The 22417-nt window shown below is 42.6% G+C and overlaps 1 protein-coding gene across 3 annotated transcripts in view; it reads left to right on the forward strand.

Annotated features, from left to right (window-relative positions):
* The window catches only part of LOC138749183 (guanine nucleotide-binding protein G(I)/G(S)/G(T) subunit beta-3-like), a 79838-nt gene extending 57703 nt beyond the window's left edge, over nt 1-22135 (forward strand). For 2 of the 3 annotated variants that reach the window (XM_069910222.1, XM_069910224.1), the window contains exons 9-13: nt 5642-5708; nt 5953-6154; nt 18364-18426; nt 20512-20728; nt 21761-22135. In XM_069910222.1, the coding sequence (XP_069766323.1) occupies nt 5642-5708; nt 5953-6154; nt 18364-18426; nt 20512-20728; nt 21761-21867 (656 nt within the window). In that variant the 3' untranslated portion in view covers nt 21868-22135. The remainder of the gene's footprint in view (nt 1-5641; nt 5709-5952; nt 6155-18363; nt 18427-20511; nt 20729-21760) is intronic. The other variant, XM_069910225.1, reaches the window with a different exon arrangement.
* Nucleotides 22136-22417: the final 282 nt, after the last annotated feature.

Here is a 22417-nt window from a genome sequence, read left to right on the forward strand (position 1 = left end):
AGATGGGGAGACAGATGAGAAAGGGGGTGGGTGGGAGAGATGCGGTTTGGAAGAACAGGGATGGGGAGAGAGGGTGGGAAGGATAGACGAATTTCAGAGATATGGGGATAGAAAAATAGGAGATTTGAGGAAGTTGGGGGAGCGAGGGTATGGGAGAAAGGCGGAGGGATCGAGAGTGTGGGGGAGACAGCAGAGAAAGGGACAAGTGAGGGTGTTGGGAGAGAGGGCGTGAGAAAAAGGGTGGCAAAGAGGGGGATTAAAGAGAGAGAAGGCAGAGGGGGAGAGGGAAAGAGGGTAGAGGGATCAAGGTGGCAGAGGGGGAGAGGGAAGACGGGGAGGATGGGGAACTAGGAGGGGATAGTGTCGAGAGAGTGGGGGGACAGGGAGAGGGGCAGGGGAGAGGATGGGAAAGGGGTGTATTTGAGTGTGAGAGGGAGGTGGAGGGATGGGGGATTTGGGGAAGAGAGAGGAGATGAGGAGATGTGAGAGGGGGTGAGGGGATGGAGAGAGGGGAGAGAGAGAAGGGGAAAGAGGGGAAGAGAGGGGAGAGAGAGAAGGGGAAGGAGGGGAGAGAGGGGGAGAGAAGGGATGATCAAGGGGGAGAGGAAGGGGAATGAAAGGGGAAAGGGGGTTGGTGAGAGAGGAAGGAGATAGGATGGTGGGAGAGAGGAGGTGAGAGAGAAGAGGATGGGAGAGTGAGGGAGAGAAGGTGCTCGGGGAGAGTTGGGGCAAAGTAGAGGGAGGGAGAGAGGAATGGGTGAGATGCAGAGAGAAAGGGTGTCAGAGATGGGGAAAAAGGGGGTGGTGGGAGAGAGGAGTGGGTGAGAGAGGGGGGTTGGGGAGAGATAGGAAAGAGGGGGAAAGGGGTAAAGGGGGGGAGAAGGGGAAAGTGGGGTATAAGGAGGAGAGGTGGTGGGGAGTGAGTGTTTGAGAGGGAGAGGGAGGGAAATGGGGATAGTGAGGGAGGTGGGGAAAAGGGTGAGGAAGAAGGGAGGGGGAGGGACAGGGGACAAAGGGGGGAGTGGAGGAGAGGAAATTTTGAGTAGGAGGGAGAGGGTAGAGAGATGAGGGGACAGAGAGAGGAGGGGTGAGAGAGGGGAAGGAGAGAGGTGGGGTAGAGAGAGGTGGGGTGAACAGGGATACAGAAAGGGGAAGTTAAAGGGCAAGAGATGGGGAGAGGGTATAGGGATGGAGAGTGGGGAGAAGGGGCGAGGGGGAGCGGCAGGGGAGGGCTGAGGAGGGTAAGAAGGGACAAGACAGGAGAGTGAAAGTGATTAGGATGGGAGGAAAGTGAGGGGGGGTTGATAGAGTGGTTGATGGGGAGGGGAGCAAGAGGAACAGGGGGTGAAGATAGAGAGGGAGCAAAGGGTGGTAGGATATGGAGGAGTGAAGAGAGAGAGACAGGAAAGGAGGAGGGGAGAGCATGGATGAGAGGGGGTGAGAGAGGCAGAGGGAGGAGGAGAGAGGGGAAGATAGGACAGGAGAGAGAGTGGAGAGGGGAAGGGAGGGTGGAGAGAGGAGAGGAGACAGAGGGGGAGGGAAATGGGGAGAAAGATGTAGATGGGGAGAGGGAGGTGAAGAGAGAGGGAAGGGAGGGGGTGGGAGGGGAGAAGTGCAGATTGGGGATAGAGGGAGAGATAGGGAGAGGGTGGAGTGTGGGTGGGGGTGGAGATTTGGGAAGTTAGAGGGGTGGTGGAGAGGGGTAGAGTGGAGGTGAAAGTGAGGGTGAGAAATGGGAAAAGGGAGGGGAGGAGAGAGGGTACAGATGAAGGAGAGAAGGGATGAGGGAGAGGGGGTAAGAGGAAGGGAGAGAGTGAGTTCGAGGAGAGAGATAGAGGGGGTGAGATGAGGGGAGACCAGGAAGAGGGAAGAGAATGTAGAATTGGAGGTAGGAAGGGGAAGAGGAGGCAAGGGTGGAGGAGAGAGGGAGGGTAGAGAAATCAGGGGGAGAGGGAAAGAGGGGAGAGAGAGGGGGAGAGGGGGCAATGTGTGAGAGGTGTTGGGAAAGGTGGAAGGTAGAGAGGTGGGTGGCAGAGATGGGATGGGAGAGAGTAAGGGTGGGCAGGGGAGATGCAGGAGAAACTGGAGAGTGGAGGAGGGGGATTGAGGAGTTGGGGAAAGGTTTGGAGGATAGGAGAAGGGGAGGAGATGGGGTGGAAAGAGGAAAGGGAGGATGGTGTGGATGGCGCAATGGGGAATGGGGAAGATGGGGAGAGGGGTGAAGAGGAGGCAGAGGGAGAAGAGGGGGAGAGAGTGGGGAAAGAGGGGAGAAGTAAGAATATGGGGAGAGGAGGGGGAGGTAGATGGGGTGGGAAAGGGAGAGAGGAGTGGGAGAAAGGTGGGGAGGGAGAATGGTCGATAATGGGAGGGGGAAGGGGAGAGAGGAGGATAGAGAGGGGAGAGAGGTGGGGGAGAGGGGGTGAAAGGTGGGTGCAGAGAGTGGTCAGAGGTAGAGTGGGGAGATGAGGCAGGGGAAGGGGGAGATTGAGGTTATGGAGAGGGGTTAGAGAGGGTGAGATGGGGAGAGAGGGGGAGGTTCGTACAAGGAGAGAGGGGGTGTGGATAGAGGGGTTGGAAGAGAAGAAGCAGGAGAGATGGGTCATGGTTGAGGGGAGGAAGGAGGAGGGTTGGCAGAGAGGGGTTTGGGAGAGAGAGAGGGTGGTGTGAGAGAGAGGGGTCGGGAGGTGGAGAGGGCAGTGAGGAGAGAGAAGGAGAGACATGGGGGGAATGGGTAAGAATGGTGAGAGATGGGGAGTGGGTGATGGGAGGGGGAGTAAGAGATGGAGAGTGGTGGAGGGGGGGTAGGGGTGAAAAGGAGAGTGGGGGAGATGGGGCAGAGAGGGGAGAGGAGAGTGAGGTGGGCAAGAGAAGAGTGAGGGAGTAGTGAGAGGGGTAGAGATGGGAGGGGAGAAATCATAGGGAGGAGAGTGGGGTTAGAAGATTGGGGAGAGAGGGCATTGGAGAGAATGTGGGTGGGAGAGAGGGGGTTGGGAGAGATAGGAGAGGAAGGAAAGGGTTTTGAGGGGAGGAGAAGAAGAAGATGGGATGAGAAAGGAAGATGGGGAGGGAGAGGGGGAGTAGGAGAGAGAGAGATTAGATGGTGTGGGAGGGGAAGAAGAGTGGGGGAGAGAGGTGTGAGAGAGTTGGGAGATGGGGAGAGGGAAGGAGAGTGGTGGGATTACATAGCTGGTGGCGAAATGATGGAGAAGGATGTGTTGGATGCGGAAGCTGGTGGGGTGGTCGGTGAGGACGAGGAATCCTGTCCTTGTTGCACTTGAGGGCAGAGGGACAAGGGCAGATGTGTGAGTAATGCAAGATCTGTGGATGAGGGCCAGAGTTGATGTTGGTAGAGGGAAAGCCATGTTGGTTGAAGAAGGAGGACATCTCTGATGATCTGGTATGGACGTCCTCAGATGAGACGGAGACAGGAATTGAGAGAATGAAATGGAATCCTTAGAGGGGACAGGGTGGGAAGAAGTGTAGATGAGGTAGCTGTGGGAGTCGGTTGGTTTATTTTATTTAATTTAATTGAGACATACAGCACAGTTTCATGCTATTTCGGCCCACAAGTCAATGCCACCCAATTTACACCCAAGTAAACCTTCACCCCCGCTATGTTTTGAACGGTGGGAGTAAACTGGAGCCCCCAGGGAAAAACCATGCAGACATTGTGAGAATGTACATACTCCTTACAGAACCCCGGTTCCAATCACTGGCGCTGTAAAGGTGTTGTACCAACCGCTATGCCAACAATTTATAGATGTCATATAACAATAACAGCATGGAAATAGGCCATAACAACCCTTCTTATCCGTGTTGAAACACTTACACTGTCCTTGTTCCACTGGCCTGCATTCTGCCCAGAACCCTCCATACCTTTTACATCTACATTTTTATTAAAAGATAATATTGCAAGTAAGGTTGCACCTAAACTTTTACCCATAACTCTCAGCACTTGTCCTCTTGTTTGAATCTCCCCAACACTCAATGGAAAAAGTCTATACACATCCACTCTATCTATCCGCCCCCCCCCCCCCCCATCATTTTAAAGACCTCTATTAAATCCCCCCTCAGCCTTCTACGCTCCAGGGAATAAAGACCTAACTTGTTTAACCTTTCTCTATAACCCGGGTCTCATTCTGGTCAACCTTCTCTGTTCTCTCTCTATTTTGTTCACAACCGCCTTACAATTTGGTGACCAGAACTGAATACAATATTCCAAATTTTACCTCACCAATGCCCTGTACAATTTTAACATGACCTCCCAACTCTTCTACTCTGTGTGCTGATTTATAAAAGCCAGTATTCCAAAGGCCTTCTTCATGACCCTATCCACCTGAAATTCCACTTCCAGGGAGCTGTGGACCATTATTCCTCAATCTCTCTGTTCAATTCCATTCTTTAACACCCTACCATTCGCCATCTATGTCCTATTTTGATGAATCCAACCAACGTGTAGCCCCTCACACTTGTCAGCATAAAACTCCATTTGTCAACTTTCAGCTTATTCTTCTAACTTCCCAAATCTCTCTGCAAGCTTTGAAAACCTCCTTCAATATCCACAATGCCACCTATCTTAGTATCATCTGCATACTTACTAATCCAATTTACCACCCCATCATCGAGATCATTAATGCATATTACAAACAACAATGGGCCCAATACAGATCCTTGAAGCTCACTGGCCTCCAACCCGACAAACAGTTCTCCACCAGCACCCTCTGGCATCTCCCATCCAGCCGCTGTTGAATCCATTTTACGACTTCCATATCCACACCTAATGATTGAACCTTCCTAATTAACCTTCCATGTGGGGCTTTGTTTCCTAAGCTGGAGACAGAGAGATCGAGGAAAGGGAGAGTGTTGCTACAGATGTCAATTTGAGGATGGGGTGGAAGATGGCAGCAAATGGATGAAGTCAACGAGCTCACCATGGGTATAGGAGACAGCAGCAAAATAGTCATTGATGTAGCAGAAGAAGGGGCCTTGTCTGTGTCAGCTTGTAGCATGGATTGTTCCACATAGCCAGCAAAAAGGCAGGCATAGCTGGAACCCAGACGGGTACTCCTTTATCAAAGAGAAATTGGGATGAGTCAAAGGAGAAATTATTGAGGGTGAGGACAAGATCTGCCAGTCGGAGGAGGGTGGTGGTGGTGGGGAACTTGTTGAATCTATAGTCCAGACAGAAACCAAGGGATTTGAGACCTTCACTTTGGGGAATGTAGTGTGTAGGGATTCAATATCCCTGGTATTTATGGGACAATTGAGTTCAGGGAATTGGAAGTTGTTGAAATGATGGAGAGTGTGGAAAGTGTCCTGGATGTAGGTGGGGAGGGACTGGACTGGGGGGGTATTGGGGGGAACAAAACAGAGTCACAAGGAATGTTCTGAACCCAGGGCATCATGCTGGGTTTTCTGACCCAGATGTTTACATTTTATCAAGGGGTCAAGTAAGGTTGTGTCCCTTCCACCTAGGGTCATGACCTTTGGACCCATGGGTCAGGGGCTTCCATGACCTCATCTAGGATCAAGGAAGGTTGAGACTTTTCTAGCTAGAGGTCCAGAAGGTTGTGATCTTTCCACCCAGAGGTCAGGGGTCATGGGTTGCTCTCAGTTGCTTAGCACTGACTCTTGTTGCTAGGTTATCTCTCCAGTTGCCGCTTTCTCAATGACAACGAGATTATCACCAGCTCTGGCGATACATCATGGTGAGTTGTGATCTCTGACCTCCACCATCTGACCTCTCACCCCAGCCTCTTCCTCTTCCTGCTAAGCTCTGACACCCAGATATCTGACCAATCTCTCCCCATCTCCCTCCCCCTCTCCCTTCCTGTCTCTCTCCCCTCTCTCCCCTTTCCCTCCTTGTCCTCTCACCCCACTCTCTCCTTCCCTCCTGTCTGCCCTCTCCTCCTTTCTCCCTTTCTCCCTTTTTGCACCCCCTTCCCCCGGCAGCATCCTGTGGGACATTGAGACAGGGAAGGAGAAGACATCATTCACTGGACATGTCAGCGATGTGATGAGCCTGTCCGTCTCGCCGGACCTCTCCCTCTTCGTCTCTGGTTCATGCGATGCTACGGCCAAGGTCTGGGACATCCGGCAGGCAGAGTGCCAGCAGAGCTTCGCTGGCCATGAGTCTGACATCAATGCTATCTGCGTGAGTCTGGGGAAACAGGAGTTCCTTAGAACCCCCTCACCTGTCCTGAGCTCTCCTTTACCCCATTCCACTCACCAGCAAAGTTACAGATGATGCAAGGATTAGAGGCATTGTGGACAGTGAGGAAGGCTTTCATACCTTGCAGAGGGATATGGACCAGCAGGGAAAGAGTCTGAACAATGGCAGATGAAAGTGAATGCAAACAAGTGTGAGGTATTGCACTTTGGAAGGGCCTTCTCAGTAAATGGTTGGGTTTTGAGGAGTGTGGTGGAACTGAGGTATCTGGAAATGAAGATACATAATTACTTGAAAGTAGCATCACAGGAAGACAGGGTTCTAAAGGGTCTTCGGGAATATTGGCCTTCATAAATCAAAGCATGCAGTACAGGAGTTGGGATGTTATGGTAAAGTTATATAGGACATTGTCGAGTCCAAATTTGGAGTATTGTGTGCAGTTTTGGTCACAGGAAGCATATCAACAAGATTGAAAAAGTGCAGAGGAGATTTATTAGGATGTTGCCTGGACGAGAAGAACTGAGTTATAGGGAAAGGTTAAACAAGTTAGGACTTGTTAGGATGTTGTCGGGACTTGAAGAAATAAGATACATGAAAAGAAACAGGTTATGATTTTATTTTTTGCAGCTTATGAGAATTAGGTGAATTTTGAATGTGGTGCATAGATAAGATGCACAGATGGAGGCTTTTTCCAATAAGGTTTGGTGAGATACAAACCAGAAGACATGGGTTCAGGGTGAACATTTGCTGAGGCTTCTGGACCAACTTTTGAAAGAACAAACCAAGGTATAATATACACAGTAAACGGTCAGGTTCTGAGGAGTGCGGTACAGAGGGACCTGGGAACACAGATAGACAATTCCCTGAAATTGTTGTCACAGGTAGATAGGGCATGGTGCCCACAAGTTTCAAACAAGCGTCAATTATACCAGATCCCAAGAAGCGTGTGGTAACCTTGTTACAAGCCCAGAGGACCTATAAACCCAGCAGTGATAGACATTTACCAAGGAAAATGGTTACTTAAACAAAAGTTGTTTTTAATTATCTTTAAACATAAAAATAGAATTAAACTTTAACTTATCTCTATTGACTTACTTAACCAAATTTAACCCCCTTCTAATTCTAACTGCACGTGTAAAATTTCATTCCGTTAATTTCTAGGAACAACCACCTGATGAATCACACACCCACCCACCCCCACACTCTTCATTAGCAGGAATATTAAGAGGTCTCTTTTTTCTCATCAACAATTCACCCTTCAAGTAATATCCACAAGCCATTTCTTTAATCTCTTGTTCACTTACTGCTTTGTCCCTTAAATCAATAAGATCTGTATCTGTCCTCTGTTACTGAATTAACTCTTTCCTTGACAAAGAGAAATCTTGACTCTCAGAATGACCCTGCTCTTTCAAAACTATTACAGAAGCACTGGGCGAGTCTCTATCAACTGGATCTTCTTCAGCTCTCATCATTTTCTTACTCACAGACCTTGTTACAGCACATGCAGGATATATCTCACAATCCTCTTTACCAGACCGATTTGTTAATCTCAAAACTGATCCAACTTCATCCTCTGCTGAATCATTCCCTAATAAATTTATAGCCTTTTAGTAAAACCCTAATAAAAAGACCCATCCTTGCATGGGTCTTTGAAATTACTCCTACTACAACAGGTCCTTTAATAATTCTGAATTTAGCACAATATTGTGAAGATATTTTGACTCTACCTCACCTGCAACACCTTTAATCAAAGTTGTCTCCCTTGTGTCAGTCTTCTGATCCAGAGTTAAAACACTTTCCAACAACAGTGACTGAACAGCACCAGGATCTCTAAGAACTTTAACTGGAACCTGTGATTTTCCCTCCTTTACTGAATGCCCTCTGACACAAAAGGTTTGAAAATATCCATGACACCCTTACCAGGTTTGGAACATCTGCTCTCCTTAAATTCAACTGTCTGAATACAGGCTTCTGGTTAAAAACCTTTTCTCATCTCTTTTTCAACACTAGACAATTCGCAATAACATGACCAGCTTTCTTTTTAAAAAAAAAAATATTTAAGAATTTTACAAGATATTTAAAAAAAAAGAAAATACAAGATATAAATACAAATATATAAAATAGAAGGAAAAGTATTTAAAAAATCATGGTGATGTTAATAGCTCCCCCACCCTCCCCCCTCCCTCTACTAGCTACATCATCTTAACTTCCTCTGTCATCCCTCGGAGCCTTTAAAAATTTAAAATTAGTTAATCAACGTGACAACTCTTTACATAACTTTTACTTAAGATCATTAATCATACAATCCAAATATAAACTCCACATTTTAATAAAAAAATAATTATTATTTCACAAATTAAGTTATATTTTTCAAATATAAACACATTTGCAGTTCATTATGCCATCTTTGTATATTCAATTCCACATCATTTTTCCAAGTTATTGCTATACATTTTCTTGCAACCGCTAACCCTAACCGCAAAAATGCCAATTGTGGCTTATCAACCAATCCCAAAGTAACAGCATTTATATATCCCAATAAACACATCATTGAATCCATTTGCAAATTGATTGTAAATAAACCTCTCAAAAATTTAATAACTTTTTCCCAAAAAAGTTTAACTTTCTTGCATGTCCTTACACAATGCACAATAGTTAAAACACAAATCTGTTGGACTAAATCCATATTTCTTCAAATTATCAGGAGTCAAATATAATTGATGAATAAAATCATAATTAGCCATACTATATCTCACATTAATTAATTTTGTAACACTCCATACACATATTTGACCATTCCTCCCAAGACAATTCAATATCTAAATCTTTCTCCCATTTCTCTTTTATCCTATCTAGCCCAACTCTATCCATCTTTTCTTGCAACAACCTATACATATCTGATATAAATCCTTTCATGTTCTTGGCAACCATTAAAATCTCAAACTTAGATTGACTTGGTAAAATTAATTCCTTACCAAATTGTATTCGCGAAAAATCTCGAACTGGATAATAAGCTAAAATAGAATTTGCAGAAATACCAAATTTCTCTTGTAATCTATTAAATGTAGAAAATTTACCCACCTCAAAACAATCTTGTATAATGCTAATTCCTTTCAATTTCCAATTTTTCAAATAAGGACTATTTAAAGAAAACAGAATTCATTTATTCCGATATAACGGTGATTTAATTGAAATTTTCCTTTTAGAACCAATAAGATGATCCTGCTTATATGTCTTAATACTGGTAAATTATATATTTGTAACAATAAAGGATTCCATTTATAAATAAATTGATTCATTTCTTTTTCAAAATTTGATCCAACTCAACTTTAGACGAGACCGGAGATTGTTGAATATCAAACAACCTATTAATGAATTTCAACTGTGCCACTTCATAATAATTTTGAAAATTTGGTAGTTGAAGTCCTCCCCATTTATACCGCCACATTAATTTATGCATAGAGACCTTAGATAATTTACCCTTCCATAAAAATAATCAAATTACTTTATTTAATTCTTTAAAAAATTTATTCGGAATCCCACGTGGAATAGATTGAAAAAGATATTGTATACGAGGATAAATATTAATTTTATACAATTTACTCTCCCAATTAAAGTTAATGGTAAATTTTTCCATTTCTGTAAATCAATTTTAATCTTACTCAACAAAGGCATATAATTCAAAATATAGAAGTCCTGATCATCTTTATTAACTAAAACTCCTAAATATTTAATCTTATCAGACCATTTAAATTTAGTAATCTGTCTCTTTGGCTTGGCTACACGGACAAAGATTTATGGAGGGGTATGTCCACGTCTGCTGCAGGCTCGTTTGTGACTGACAAGTCCAATGCCGGACAGGCAGGCATGGTTGCAGCGGTTGCAAGGGAAAATTGGTTGGTTGGGGTTGGGTGTTGGGTTTTTCCTCCTTTGTCTTTTGTCAGTGAGGTGGGCTCTGCGGTCTTCTTCAAAGGAGGTTGCTGCCCGCCGAACTGTGAGGCACCAAGATGCACGGTTGGAGGCGATATCAGCCCACTGGTGGTGGTCAATGTGGCAGGCACCGAGATTTACAATCTAAATATCTACAATCTAAATAATCCCCATTTGATATCGACAATATTTCACTCTTCTTCCAGTTAACCTTATAACCTGACAGTATGCCATATTGATGTAATCAATTTTGCAACATCCTCAAAGATTTTTTAGGATATGTTAGATATATTAAAACATCATCAGGAAACAAATTAATCTTATATTCTTGTTTACCTACGGAGGAGTCACATGATGGAGTAGGGCCGGTAGGAGAATACCAGCCCTCTCCAGAAAAGAAAAAACAAAGTTCAAAAAACACAAAACACAACAAATAAAAGACAAAGTTGTGGAGAAAAGAAAGAAAATGGCACCCAAGAAGGAAAAAGCAAAAATAACGGGTAAAAAAGAAAAGACACCGGAAGAGAAAGGAGAAGGCCTTACCTGCATGAAGAAACAGGGAGCCCATTCCCCAAGGTTGGTAATGATCCCACAGAATTGCGACCTCCCGACCACTGGACTGCAAAAATGGCTCTCTGAGCCAAACAGAAGTGCGCAATGCACACACTAAGGAAAAAGAAAACACCGACAGGAGGGGGGCCCAGCTGAGGAGCAAACTAACACAGCACGACCAGCTGAGAGATGCCCGATAGCAGGGCTCTCAGCTGGAAGAAGAGGAAAGCGACAGGAAAGGGAGTGATAGGAAATAAGAACAGCAACAGGAGGCCCCACAGATAACTAGCCCAGAAGAAGAGGACCAACAGCAAGAAGCTATGCAAAAAAAAACACCCAGGAAAGTGAGGCAAGCAGGTCAACTAGAAAGTCAGAAGAGACACAGATACAAGGAAGAGAAGTAGAAGACACAAACACAGGTGCAGACACAGAAGAAGAGGAAGAAGAAGACCAAGGCCTGCACAGAGGAATAGAAGATAAAATAGATGGACAGTATATAGATTTTTTAAAAATTCAAGAACAAATGAGAGCATTAAAAGAATGGTTGACATTAGAATTTAGTGAAATGAAAAGAAAAATGAAAAATACCGAAGAATAAGTGAATAGAATAGAGCTGGTCATGACAGAAATAGGGAAAAGATTAGAAAATGTGTAAGAACGGCTGTAGAAATGGAAAGGAATGACTTAATAAGAAAATTGGAAGACAGTGAGAAAAAAGTTAAAGAGTCACAAGAGTTGTTCGCTCAGAAGATGATATAATGGAAAACTATAGTAGGTGAAACAACATAAAGGAAGATGAAGAAGACACAAATATGAAAGGATTTATAAAAGAATGGAGCCCAAAGGTCCTGGGAATGACAGAAATACAGGAAGGAATGGAAATAGAAAGGGCCCACAGAACACTAGCCCCGAAACCACAGACACAGCAAAAACCAAGATCTGTTTTAGTAAAATTTCTGAGATACACGACAAGAGAAAATATACTGGAGAGGGCAAGGAATAAAATTAGAGAAGACAAAAAAACCATTGGAATACAAGGGTCAAAAAATATTTTTTTACCCAGACATAAGTTTTGAACTCCTAAAGAAGAGGAAGGAGTTTAATACAGCAAAATCGATCCTATGGAAAAAAGGCTATAAATTTATGTTAAAATATCCAGCTGTGCTTAAAATATTTATCCCAGGGGAGCAAAATAGACTGTTCTCGGATCTGGAGAAAGCATGAGAATTTGCAGAATGCCTGCAGGACAGAAGGAGAGATGAAGAGATATAACAAGAACGAAGAACAATGACAAACTACATATAAAGATGTAAAAATAATGTATTTGTAAGAACTAAAGAAGGGAAAGAAAAGGGAAGAAAGGAAGTAAGGGGGAAAGAAGGTGAGATTTATTAAATCTGAAGATAAAAGTCTATTCTGGAGGGGGTTGGGTGGGAGAGAATAACAGTCACTGTGAAATCAGTTGACGTCTGCGAGCAGGTTCGCAATCCAAATGGAGAGGGGAGTTGTGGCTGCCTGACAAGGGACAAGGGGCAACTCAGAGAGGGGGGACACTTGGGGTTAAGAGAATTTTAGATGTGGGCATTGTTGAAGTATTTTATGTTTTAGAAGTTATGTCATACATTGAGTTCAAAAAGGGAAAATTGAGGGATGAAAATGGGGAAAAGGGGGAAGGTGGTGGTAAGGAAGTGGAAATGAGGTGTAAACAGAATATGAGATGGCCATGTTGAACTATATGACTATAAATATTAATGGAATACATAACCAAATTAAACAAAAAAGGCTATTAAATGTCTTGAAAAAAGAAAAAAATTGACATAGTATTTGTGCAGGAAATGCATCTAACTGAAATGGAACATAATAAATTAAGGAGAGACTGGGTAGGGCACGTAATGGCAGCATCATATAATTCAAAAGCCAGAGGTGTAGCTATATTAATCAATAAAAATGTACCAATCAAAATAGAGGAAGAAATAATAGATCCAGCAGGGAGGTATGTAATGATAAAGTGTCAGACATATTCAGAATTCTGGAATTTGATCAATATATATGCACCTAATGAAGAGGATCAAAAGTTTATGCAAGATATTTTTTGAAGATTGTAGATATGCAGGGGAATATATTGATAGGAGGGGGTTTTAACCTTAATTTGGATCCAATGTTGGATAAAACTGTTCAAAAGATTAGCAAAAAGAATAAAGTGCCAAATTTATGGTTAAATCAATGCAAGAAATGAAACTTATAGATATATGGAGGAGGCAGCACCCAATGAAGAAGGAATACTCATATTATTTGAGTAGGCATAAAACATACTCAATGAATGTTATGTTTTTGTTGTCAGCCCATATTCAAGGGAGAGTTAGGAAAACTGAATATAAAGCTAGATTGCTATCTGATCACTCACCCCAGTTATTAGCAATAGAACTGGAGAACATCCCACCAAGAACATATAGATGGAGATTAAACTCCATGTTACTTAAAAAATAAGAATTTAGAGAATTTATTGAATGCCAAATTAAAATGTACTTTGAAATAAATACGGCATCAGTGAAAGACAAACTTATATTATGGGATGCAATGAAAGCCTTCATTAGAGGGCAGATAATAAGTAATGTAACTAAGATGAAAAAGGACTACAATCAGGAAATAGAACAGTTGGAAAGGGAGGTAGTAAGTACAGAAAAAAAACTAGCAACAGGGGAAGATATAGCTAAAAGAAGAGAATTGGCGGACAAAAAAATAAAATACGAAACATTACAAATGTATAAGGTGGAGAAGAACATAATGAAAATAAAGCAAAAGTATTATGAGTTAGGAGAAAAAAAACGCACAAAATATTAGCCTTGCAACTTAAAACAGAACAAGCTACAAGAACTGTATTGGCATCAAGGAAAAAGGACAAACAAATGGAGATTAATGAGAACTTTAAGGAATTTTATGAACAATTATACCAAACTGAGAATGAGGGGAAAGAAGACAAAATAGAAGAGTTTTTAGCTAAAATTGAACTACCGAAATTGCAAGAAAATGAGCAAAACAAGCTGATAAAACCATTTGAAATAGAGGAAATACATGATATATTAAAAAAGTTGCTGAACAATAAAATGCCTAGAGAGGATGGATTCCCAATAGAATTCTATAAAATATTTAAAGAGTTATTCTTGTTTATCTACTTTAATACCTTTAATATCCAAATTTTGCCTAACCGCTTGACCTAAAGGTTCTTTTACCAATGGAAACAATACTGGTGAAAGAGGACAACCTTGGTTGATTAGCTTGTTGTCTAGCAGCATTAATTATAGAAATCAATTTACTGACATTATCAACTGAATATCGACCGTTTATAAATCCAGCTGGATCAACATGTACTAATTTTGGCAAATAATTAACCAATCTATTAGCTAATACTTTTGCAACAATTTTATAATCTACATTTAATGACGATATTGGTCGATAAGAAGACACTTTTAATGGATCTCTATCTTTCTTTGGAATAACAGTAATCAATGCCCTCAAAAACGATTCTGGAAATGAACCCATTTCAGTTGCCTGTTTCAAAGCTTCCATATAAACCAGAAACAACAAATCATTAAATTCTTTATATAATTCTACTGTAAACCCATCTTCACCCAGGGACTTTCCTCCCGACATTGATTGCAATGCTTCCTTTAATTCCAATTCTGAAAAAAGGACAATCTTTCCCAGTCAATGATGGCAAATTTAAATTAGCCAAAAATGAATCAATTTGCTCAGTATTTTGTCTTCTTTCGTATGTATAAATTTCAATATAAAATCTAAAAATTTCCTCATTAATTTCCTGAGGTTTATGTAATATCCAAATCTTTCCTAATGGCATTAAATGTTCTTGATGCTTGTTCCATTTTTAATTGCCAAGCTAAAACCTTATGTGCTCATAATAATGCTGTTTCAATCTTTGAATCATTTTTTCATATTTATATGATTGCTGTATATTATATCATAATTTTAATTTAGATAAATGAATCTTATTATCTTCAATAGAATTCTTCTGAATTTCCTTTTCTAACCTTTCAATTTCTTTTTCCACATTTTGACTTTCAATCAAATATTGCTTTTTTAATTCTAGCTGTATAACTAATGATCTGTCCTCTCAAATATGCTTTTAAAGCATCCCATAAAACAAATTTACTTTGTACTGAATCTTGATTCCTTTGTAAATAAAAAATAATTTGTTCCCTAATATATTTAATAAACTCAGGTCTTTTTAATAACATCTCATTAAATCGCCAACGATAAATATTTGCTGCCTTCTCAGTACCTAAACGAGAAGCCAACAACGACGAATGGTCAGACAAATTTCGACTTTTGTATAAATCTACCTTGCAATTGAGCTGAAACTAAAAATAAATCAATTCTAGAAAAAGAATTATGCCATGCCGAATGAAAGGAGTAATCTTTTTCAGTAGGGTTCAATTTTCTCCATATTTCCACGAAATTTAAATCCTTCATTACCTCAATCATTCTCTTTGCCATTTTAGTTCTCTTCAAAGTCTTTGGAGATTTATCCAACAAAGGATCTAAACAACAATTAAAGTCCCCTCCCACTAAGATTTTTCCATTTGTTTGGTTCAAATTTTAAAAGGTATCTGCAATAAATACTTCATTCTCCTTTTTTGGTGCATTAGCATTCATCAAAGTTCAGGCTTCAGAAAAAAATTTACAGTTCACCATCAAAATCCTACCAGCATTAACAAAAAAAATCCAAAATAAACAGTACTTTCTTATTTACCAAATGGCTACTCCTCTAGCCTTAGAATTAAAGATGAAGTGATCACATGTCCTACCCAATCTCTTTTCAATTTCAAATGTTCCTTCTCAGTTCAGTGAGTTTCTTTCAAAAATGCTATATCCACCTTCAACTTTTTAATATAATCCAATACACGTTTCTGATTTATCGGATGATTTAACCCCTTAACATTAAACGTTGCAAAAGTCAAATTATTCATTATCACCTATAGAGTGGCACTTAGCAAAATTTACTCTTACAATTAAACCGGCTCCCCCTCTAAACTAATAAAAATCCCAAAAAAGAAAAAAAAACAACAAAATCTCTCCCCCCCCCCCCCACTTACTAACTTAGCAATCAAATACAATCACAAAAATTCCCCTCCTCCCTCCCAAACAGCTAAGCAGTACCCCCCTCGTCGACCGGATGTGGTCGATACCACTAGTGGCAGATAACTTTGAATTCAGTGGGTCATCTGCCTCTCCCCAGCGGGACTTCTAAAAATTTATTTTAAAATCATAAACTTATGATTTCCAGTGTGCTTTATAATGTCTTCCACCACATCAATCCGCTAATCTAATCGTTTGTTGTCACGTCCCCATGTCTCCCTCATTCAGGTATAATTTAATCTCCTCTGGGACACACCTTTTAATTTCCTCAATTAATATCAATTCTCTCAATCTGTCAAAATCATGACTTATTCCTTTTGAGGAGCACCAACGGTCAAAACATACAAATTTCTTCAGAGCAAAATCCAGATAAGATTGATTCCATGTTTTCATCAAACTCATAAATTTTTGTCTGTAGCTTCTGGAACCAACTCATAAGCTTTCAGTACTGCTTGTTTAACAGTATCATAATTCTCTACTTGCTCTGTAGTCAAACTAGAGGATGTAATTTGTGCTTTTCCTTTCACTACACTTTGGAACATAAGAGGCCATTTTACTTTTGGCCATCTTGAGCTCTCAGCAACCTTTTCCAAAAGCTGAAAATGTGTATCTACATCTCCCTCATCAAAAGGAGGCACTAGATTTACCTCTCTACTAGCTGAAAACCTCTCCCCAGGAGTTACAGCCTCGTCTCTCTAACTTCTCTCCATCTCAATTTTTAACTTCTCTAATTGAAACTGTCTGTCCCTTTCAATCTTTTCCGTCATATTTTCTTTGCCTTTCATCATCCTCCCTCCATTTTACAGCTATCGCTAACTCACATTCCCTCCATTTTACAGTTTCCTCTGTCTCATGTATCTTCTGTTTTTCAGCCTCTTCTCTTTGCTTTTCAGCCTTCTCTGCCTCATATCGCTATCTCTGCAACTCAAAGTTCCATTTCTCTCTTTCTTCTTCCACCCTCAGTTCTTCTCTTTCTTCTTCCACCCTTAATTTCTCCAACTCCAATTTCAATTCAACAGATCTATCCTCCAGAAAATTTTCTAAGTCTTTCTCAACAAATTTTCCCTCACCTATATATTTCACTATAATCCTCGATATTTGTATTTTCCTCATCCAATGCTTGACCAGTCAGTTTTACTGCCTTAGCAATATCCATCAGTTCCTCTTTTCTCTTGCTCTGCAGCTCTGCAGGTGATGGTTGTGACAAAAAATGTATCAACATCCATTGCTGCTGTTTTTCTACACACACGCTTTAAATTAGCTTGAAAAAAACAATTAACTAATAAATCACAAAAACTCCAATTTTCAAATCGAACAGACGATTCCCCATAAAATGTTACAAGCCCAGAGGACACCTAAACCCAGCAGCAATAGATATTCACTAAGGCAAATGGTTACTTAAACAAAAGCTGATTTTAATTATCTTTAAACATGAAAATAGAATTAAACTTTGATTTATCTCTATTGACCCCCCCTTCTAATTCTAAGTGCACATCTATGTAATGTGTGCATAAGTTCAGAAAAGTTCTTTGGTTCACTTCTCATTCCTCCAAGTTCACTGGATGCAGGCAATTCTTATACTGTGTACAGAATTTAACATTTATAAAGTTCACCAGGCTTTGGTGCTTGAAAGGTAAATGGTTTTCAGAGAGAGATGAGTTGTTCCAGGACATCCATAACTGATGTACTTCCATCAGTCACTCCAGTGTCTTGTTGATGAAACTTGCCCTTTCAGGGTGCTCCCTGAAGATAACCTCTATCTTTCAGGTCACCACAGAGTTTCTTTTTGTTTCTCAATTCCAAGTGAAACATTAGACAGCCAGTCCTCTCCTCTATAAGGGCTTTGACCAGTCCATCTTACAAAAGCTTGCCAGTTTGTCCTGTTCAAGTTCCAGCTGCTGTCTGCTGACTGTAACACTGTATGAGTGATCTGTGTGTGTGTTTGTGTGTGTGTGTGTGTGTGTGTGTGTGTGTGTGTGTGTGTGTGTGTGTGTGTGTGTGTCTCTCTCTCTCTCTCTCCCTGACTCTCTGAGAGAAAGCCTTTTTGACTCTCATTGCTTGCAAAACCACATGATCCTCTCAGAACAACAAGTTCTCTTCCAGTTATAGCAGCACTGACATGCTCTTTCATCTGTTGCCTTTTGTAAACACATTCCATTAGTGAAGTCACTTGAGCATTCTTCAAAGCTCTTGCAAAAGCTCTGGAGTCGATACATCTATCATGGGTCAGAGCTCCAGTATTTTAAATAAGATCTGTTTGAAAGTGTTTGTATGTGTCCTACTCTAACAAACCTTTCCCAATTTATCTCCCAAAAACATATCTATATACTCTTTCACAAGCTGGCTAAATGATGTAGTGCTTTGAAAGGCTTGTGTTGAGTATATGAGCTCCTGTCTCAGTGGATCCCTTCCAAACGGTGAGCTTGATGTCAGTAGTAGCTAAATGATTGGAAGGTTTTTTAAGAGAATCAGATAATACAATATTTGGATAGTCGGGGACTGATTCTGAATAGTCAACATGGCTTTGTGAACACAATCTTAAAGAGTTTTTTTTCTAGGCTGGTATCAGGAAACTCTACAGAGGAAAGGCTGTGAATGTTGTCTACATGGAATTAAGTAAGGTAATACATGGAAGATTCAGATGCTGGGTAAATTAGATTTGACATTGGCTGGACAGGAGAAGCCAGAGAGTAGTGATATATGATGGGTTCTCAGACTGGAGGCCTGTGACTAGTGGTGTGCCTCTGGGATCGGTCCTGGGACCATTGTTGTTTGTCATCTATATCAATGAGCTGGATTATAATGTGGTAAATTGGATCAGCATTTGCAGATGACATTGAGATTGGAGGATTGTGGATTATAGCACTTGCAGTGGGATCTGGATCAGTGGGATAATTGGTTGAAAAATAGCTGACGTAATTTAACGCAGACAAGCGTGAAGTGTTGCATTTTGGAAGGACAAACCAAGAAAGGACATACACAGTAAATGGTCCGGCAGTGAATGGTGGAGGGGAACAGAGGGATCTGGGAATACAGAGACATCATTCCCTGTAAGTGGTGTCACAAGTAGCTAGGGTTGTAAACAGAGCTTTTGGCATATTTTCCCTCAATAATCAGATCACTGAGTATAGGAGCTGGGATGTTATGTTATACAAGACACTGGTGAGGCCAGATTCGGAGAACTGTGTGCAGTTTTGGTCACTCTTAAAGACTGCAGAGACTCTTTACTAGTACGTTGCCCAGACTCAGCAAATCGAATTATAGGAAAAGGTTAAACAAGTTAGGACTTTATTCCCTGGAGTATAAAAGAATGAGGAGTGATTTGAATTATGATGTATTTAGAATTATGGGGGGGGGGGGGGGGGTAGAAAGAGTAAATGTAAGAAGTTTGGTGAAATACTAACCAGAGCATATGAGCTTAGAGAGGGATCTGGAACAGGTGGAAAAGTGGGCTACGTAACTGAATATGAAATTTAATGCACTCAAGGGTGAGGTGATGCAATTTGGAAGGACAAACCAAGAAAGGACATACACAGTAAATGGTCGGGCACTGAGGAGTGTGGTAGAACAGAGGGATCTGGGATCACAGATACATAATTCCCTGAAAGTGGCATTGTTAGACAGGGTTGTAATGAGAACTTTTGGCATATTGGCCTTCATAATTCAAAATATTGAGTACAGGAGTTGGGATGTTATGGTAAATATGTACAAACATTGCTGAGGCCAAATTTGGAATTTTGGGTGCAATTTTGGTCACTGAACTACAGGAAAGATATCAATGATTAAAAGAGTGGGGAGAAGATTTACTGGGATGTTGCCCGGACTTCAGGAACTGAATTACAAGGAAAGGTTAAACAGCTTGGGACTTTATTCCCTGGAGCATTGACGAATGAGGGGAGATTTGATTGAAGTATTTAAAATGATGAAAGTGAGATACAAACTAGAGGATATGGTTTAAGGATGAAAGAGGGAAAATGAGGGGAAACCTATTCATATAGAGGGTGGTGGGAGAGTGGGAAGAGCTGAAGTGGTGAATGGGGGCTCAATTTTAACACTTTAGGATGGGAGAGGTATGGTCGACTATGGACTGGGTGCAGGTCAGTGGGACGAGGGAGAATAATAGTTCTACACAGACTAAAAGGTCTGCAGAGACTGTTTCTGTGCTATAATGTTCTGTGGTTTTAAGAAATGACCTGGGACCTGCCTCCCCAACCCCTCATCTGTCCCGAGGATACTGCGACCACTTAACCATCCTGAGATCTGACCCCTGTTCTGCTCCTGGTCTCGATCCCTGTATCTACGATCCATCTACAACATCTGATGGTCCCCTGTCCCATTCCCCACTGGTTGCGCTCTGACCCTAATATTCCTGACACCAGGTCCGTCCCTTTCCCCCATTCAACCATCTCTGTCTGTAACCCCTGACTGATGTCTGGACTCCAAAATCTGAACACTGACCCATCCATGGTACTTCTTCCCAACGGCTTCTGAACCGACATGGGTGCCCGGCTGTATGACCTGCCCTAGGATACCCAACCTCTGATACACCCTCTCCCCTTTCCCTTCCCTCTCTCCCCTCTATCTCCTCTTTCTCCCCCACTCCCCCTCATCTCTCGATACCTTCTCTCACCCCCTCTTCCCTCCTCTCTCTCCCCTCCACTCTCCCACTCTCTCTTCCCCACTCTCTCTCCCCTTCTCCCCCCCAGTTCTTCCCCAATGGTCAGGCAGTGTGTACTGGCTCAGACGATGCGAGCTGTCGCCTGTTTGACTTGCGTGCCGACCAGGAGCTGACGTGCCTGTCCAGTGACGCTGTGCTGTGTGGTGTCACCTCGCTGGCCTTCTCCCGGAGCGGACGTCTCCTCTTGGCGGGGTACGATGACTTTAACTGCAATGTGTGGGACACGCTGACAGGACAACGCTGCGGTGAGAGCTGGGGAATGGGGTCTGGGTGAACCGGGGTCTGCGGGCGTGTCCGACCCTCCCTCCGGACCCTCACTCCAACCCATACACCGCCTTTCCCCCTGACTCTTTCTCCCTCCCTCTGATCGTACCTCCACCCCCCCTTTCTCCACGTCCATTCCTCCTTCTCCCTTTTATCCCTGTCAGCTCCTTCCTTCCTTTTGTGTGCCTCCCTCTGTCCTTCACTCTCTACCTCCTTTTTTTTTTTTTTTTTTAAATTTTTTATTTTTCACACCATAAATCACAATAGCCATGATATACACTTTTTCTTTACTCTCTACCTCCTTTATGTTCATCTATTCATCCCTCCCTCCTCTCCCTCCCCTTTCTCCATTATTCCATACCTCCCTACCTCCAGAGACACTGCTCCACCCCTCCCCCCTCTTTTTCCCACCCTTGATCCTTGCTGGAAGAATCTCTCCCTCAGTGCCTCCTTCTTTCCTCCTTCCATTCTTTATTCCCTCATTCATCTCCTCCCTCCCCTCCTCCCCATGAAAACTCTCCAACTTCTCCTTCTCCTCCCTTCCTCCATCACTCCTTCTGTCCCTCACTCCATCCCTTCCTCCTTTTTTCCATCCCTCTCTCCCATTCCCCCCTTCATCCATTCCTCACTCTGTCCCTCAACATTCCTCCCTCCCTACATCCAAGAATCCCTGCCTTCCCACATCCCTCACCATCCCTCCCTCTAAACCTCCCTCTTGGACCCCCTTCCCTTCTTCTATCACCCCCTCCCTTCCCCAGTCCCTCCCTCTATACCTCCCTCCATTTCCTCTCTCTCCCTCCAGACACCACTCCCAACAAAGGATTTGGCCTTGTCCTCCACATCTTGACAGACCCCTCTCTCCTTTCTCTGGATTCCTCTCCCCATCCACCAACTGTACCCCTTCCTTGCCCACACATTCTACTACAGCCCGCTCTCCCCGCCCAGGGGTGCTCCCCCTCCCCTCCCCAACCAGATACTCACTAACAGTCACTCCCTCTCTGTCTCTCACCCAGGGGTGCTCTCAGGTCATGACAACCGTGTCAGCTGCTTGGGGGTCCCAGAGAATGGAATGGCCATGGCCACAGGCTCCTGGGACAGTTTCCTCAAGATCTGGAACTGAGTCTGCAAACCTTTCTCCCCCTCTTTTCCTCGCCTTGTTTCTTCCCCTCTCTCTCCTTCTATTGCTCCCTTCCCATCTCCCTCTCCCTTGATTCCCCATCTCTCCTTCTCTCACTCTTTCTCTATCTCCTCCTCTCTCCCCCACCTATCTCTCTCTACCCCATCTCTCTTTTCCCTTCTCTCTCTCTACCCCCTCTCTCTCCCAACCATACCAATGAACAACCCAGCCTGTGTGGCAACAGAATAAACTACTTAACTCTTGGAACTAAGACATGGTCCTGTCTATCTGTTCACACCACACACACACATGTTTCGGCTGCACGATGAGGCAAAGGGGGTGCAGGAGGTTACAATGAGATACAAACAGAATGGGGAGTTGGGAGAGGTGTGGGCTGTCTGGGAGGTTGCAATAGAACATTGAGGAACCTCAGGACATGAGGGTGGGAGTGTTGACAGATGGAGGGACCTCAGGATATAGATTAACATTTTCCTTATTCTAATGTATCCTAATTTCAAAGTATCATCTTCCAAAGTGTAAGCTGCTATATTCC

The sequence above is a fragment of the Narcine bancroftii genome, chromosome 14, assembly GCF_036971445.1.
Source record: "Narcine bancroftii isolate sNarBan1 chromosome 14, sNarBan1.hap1, whole genome shotgun sequence".
NCBI lineage: Eukaryota > Metazoa > Chordata > Chondrichthyes > Torpediniformes > Narcinidae > Narcine > Narcine bancroftii.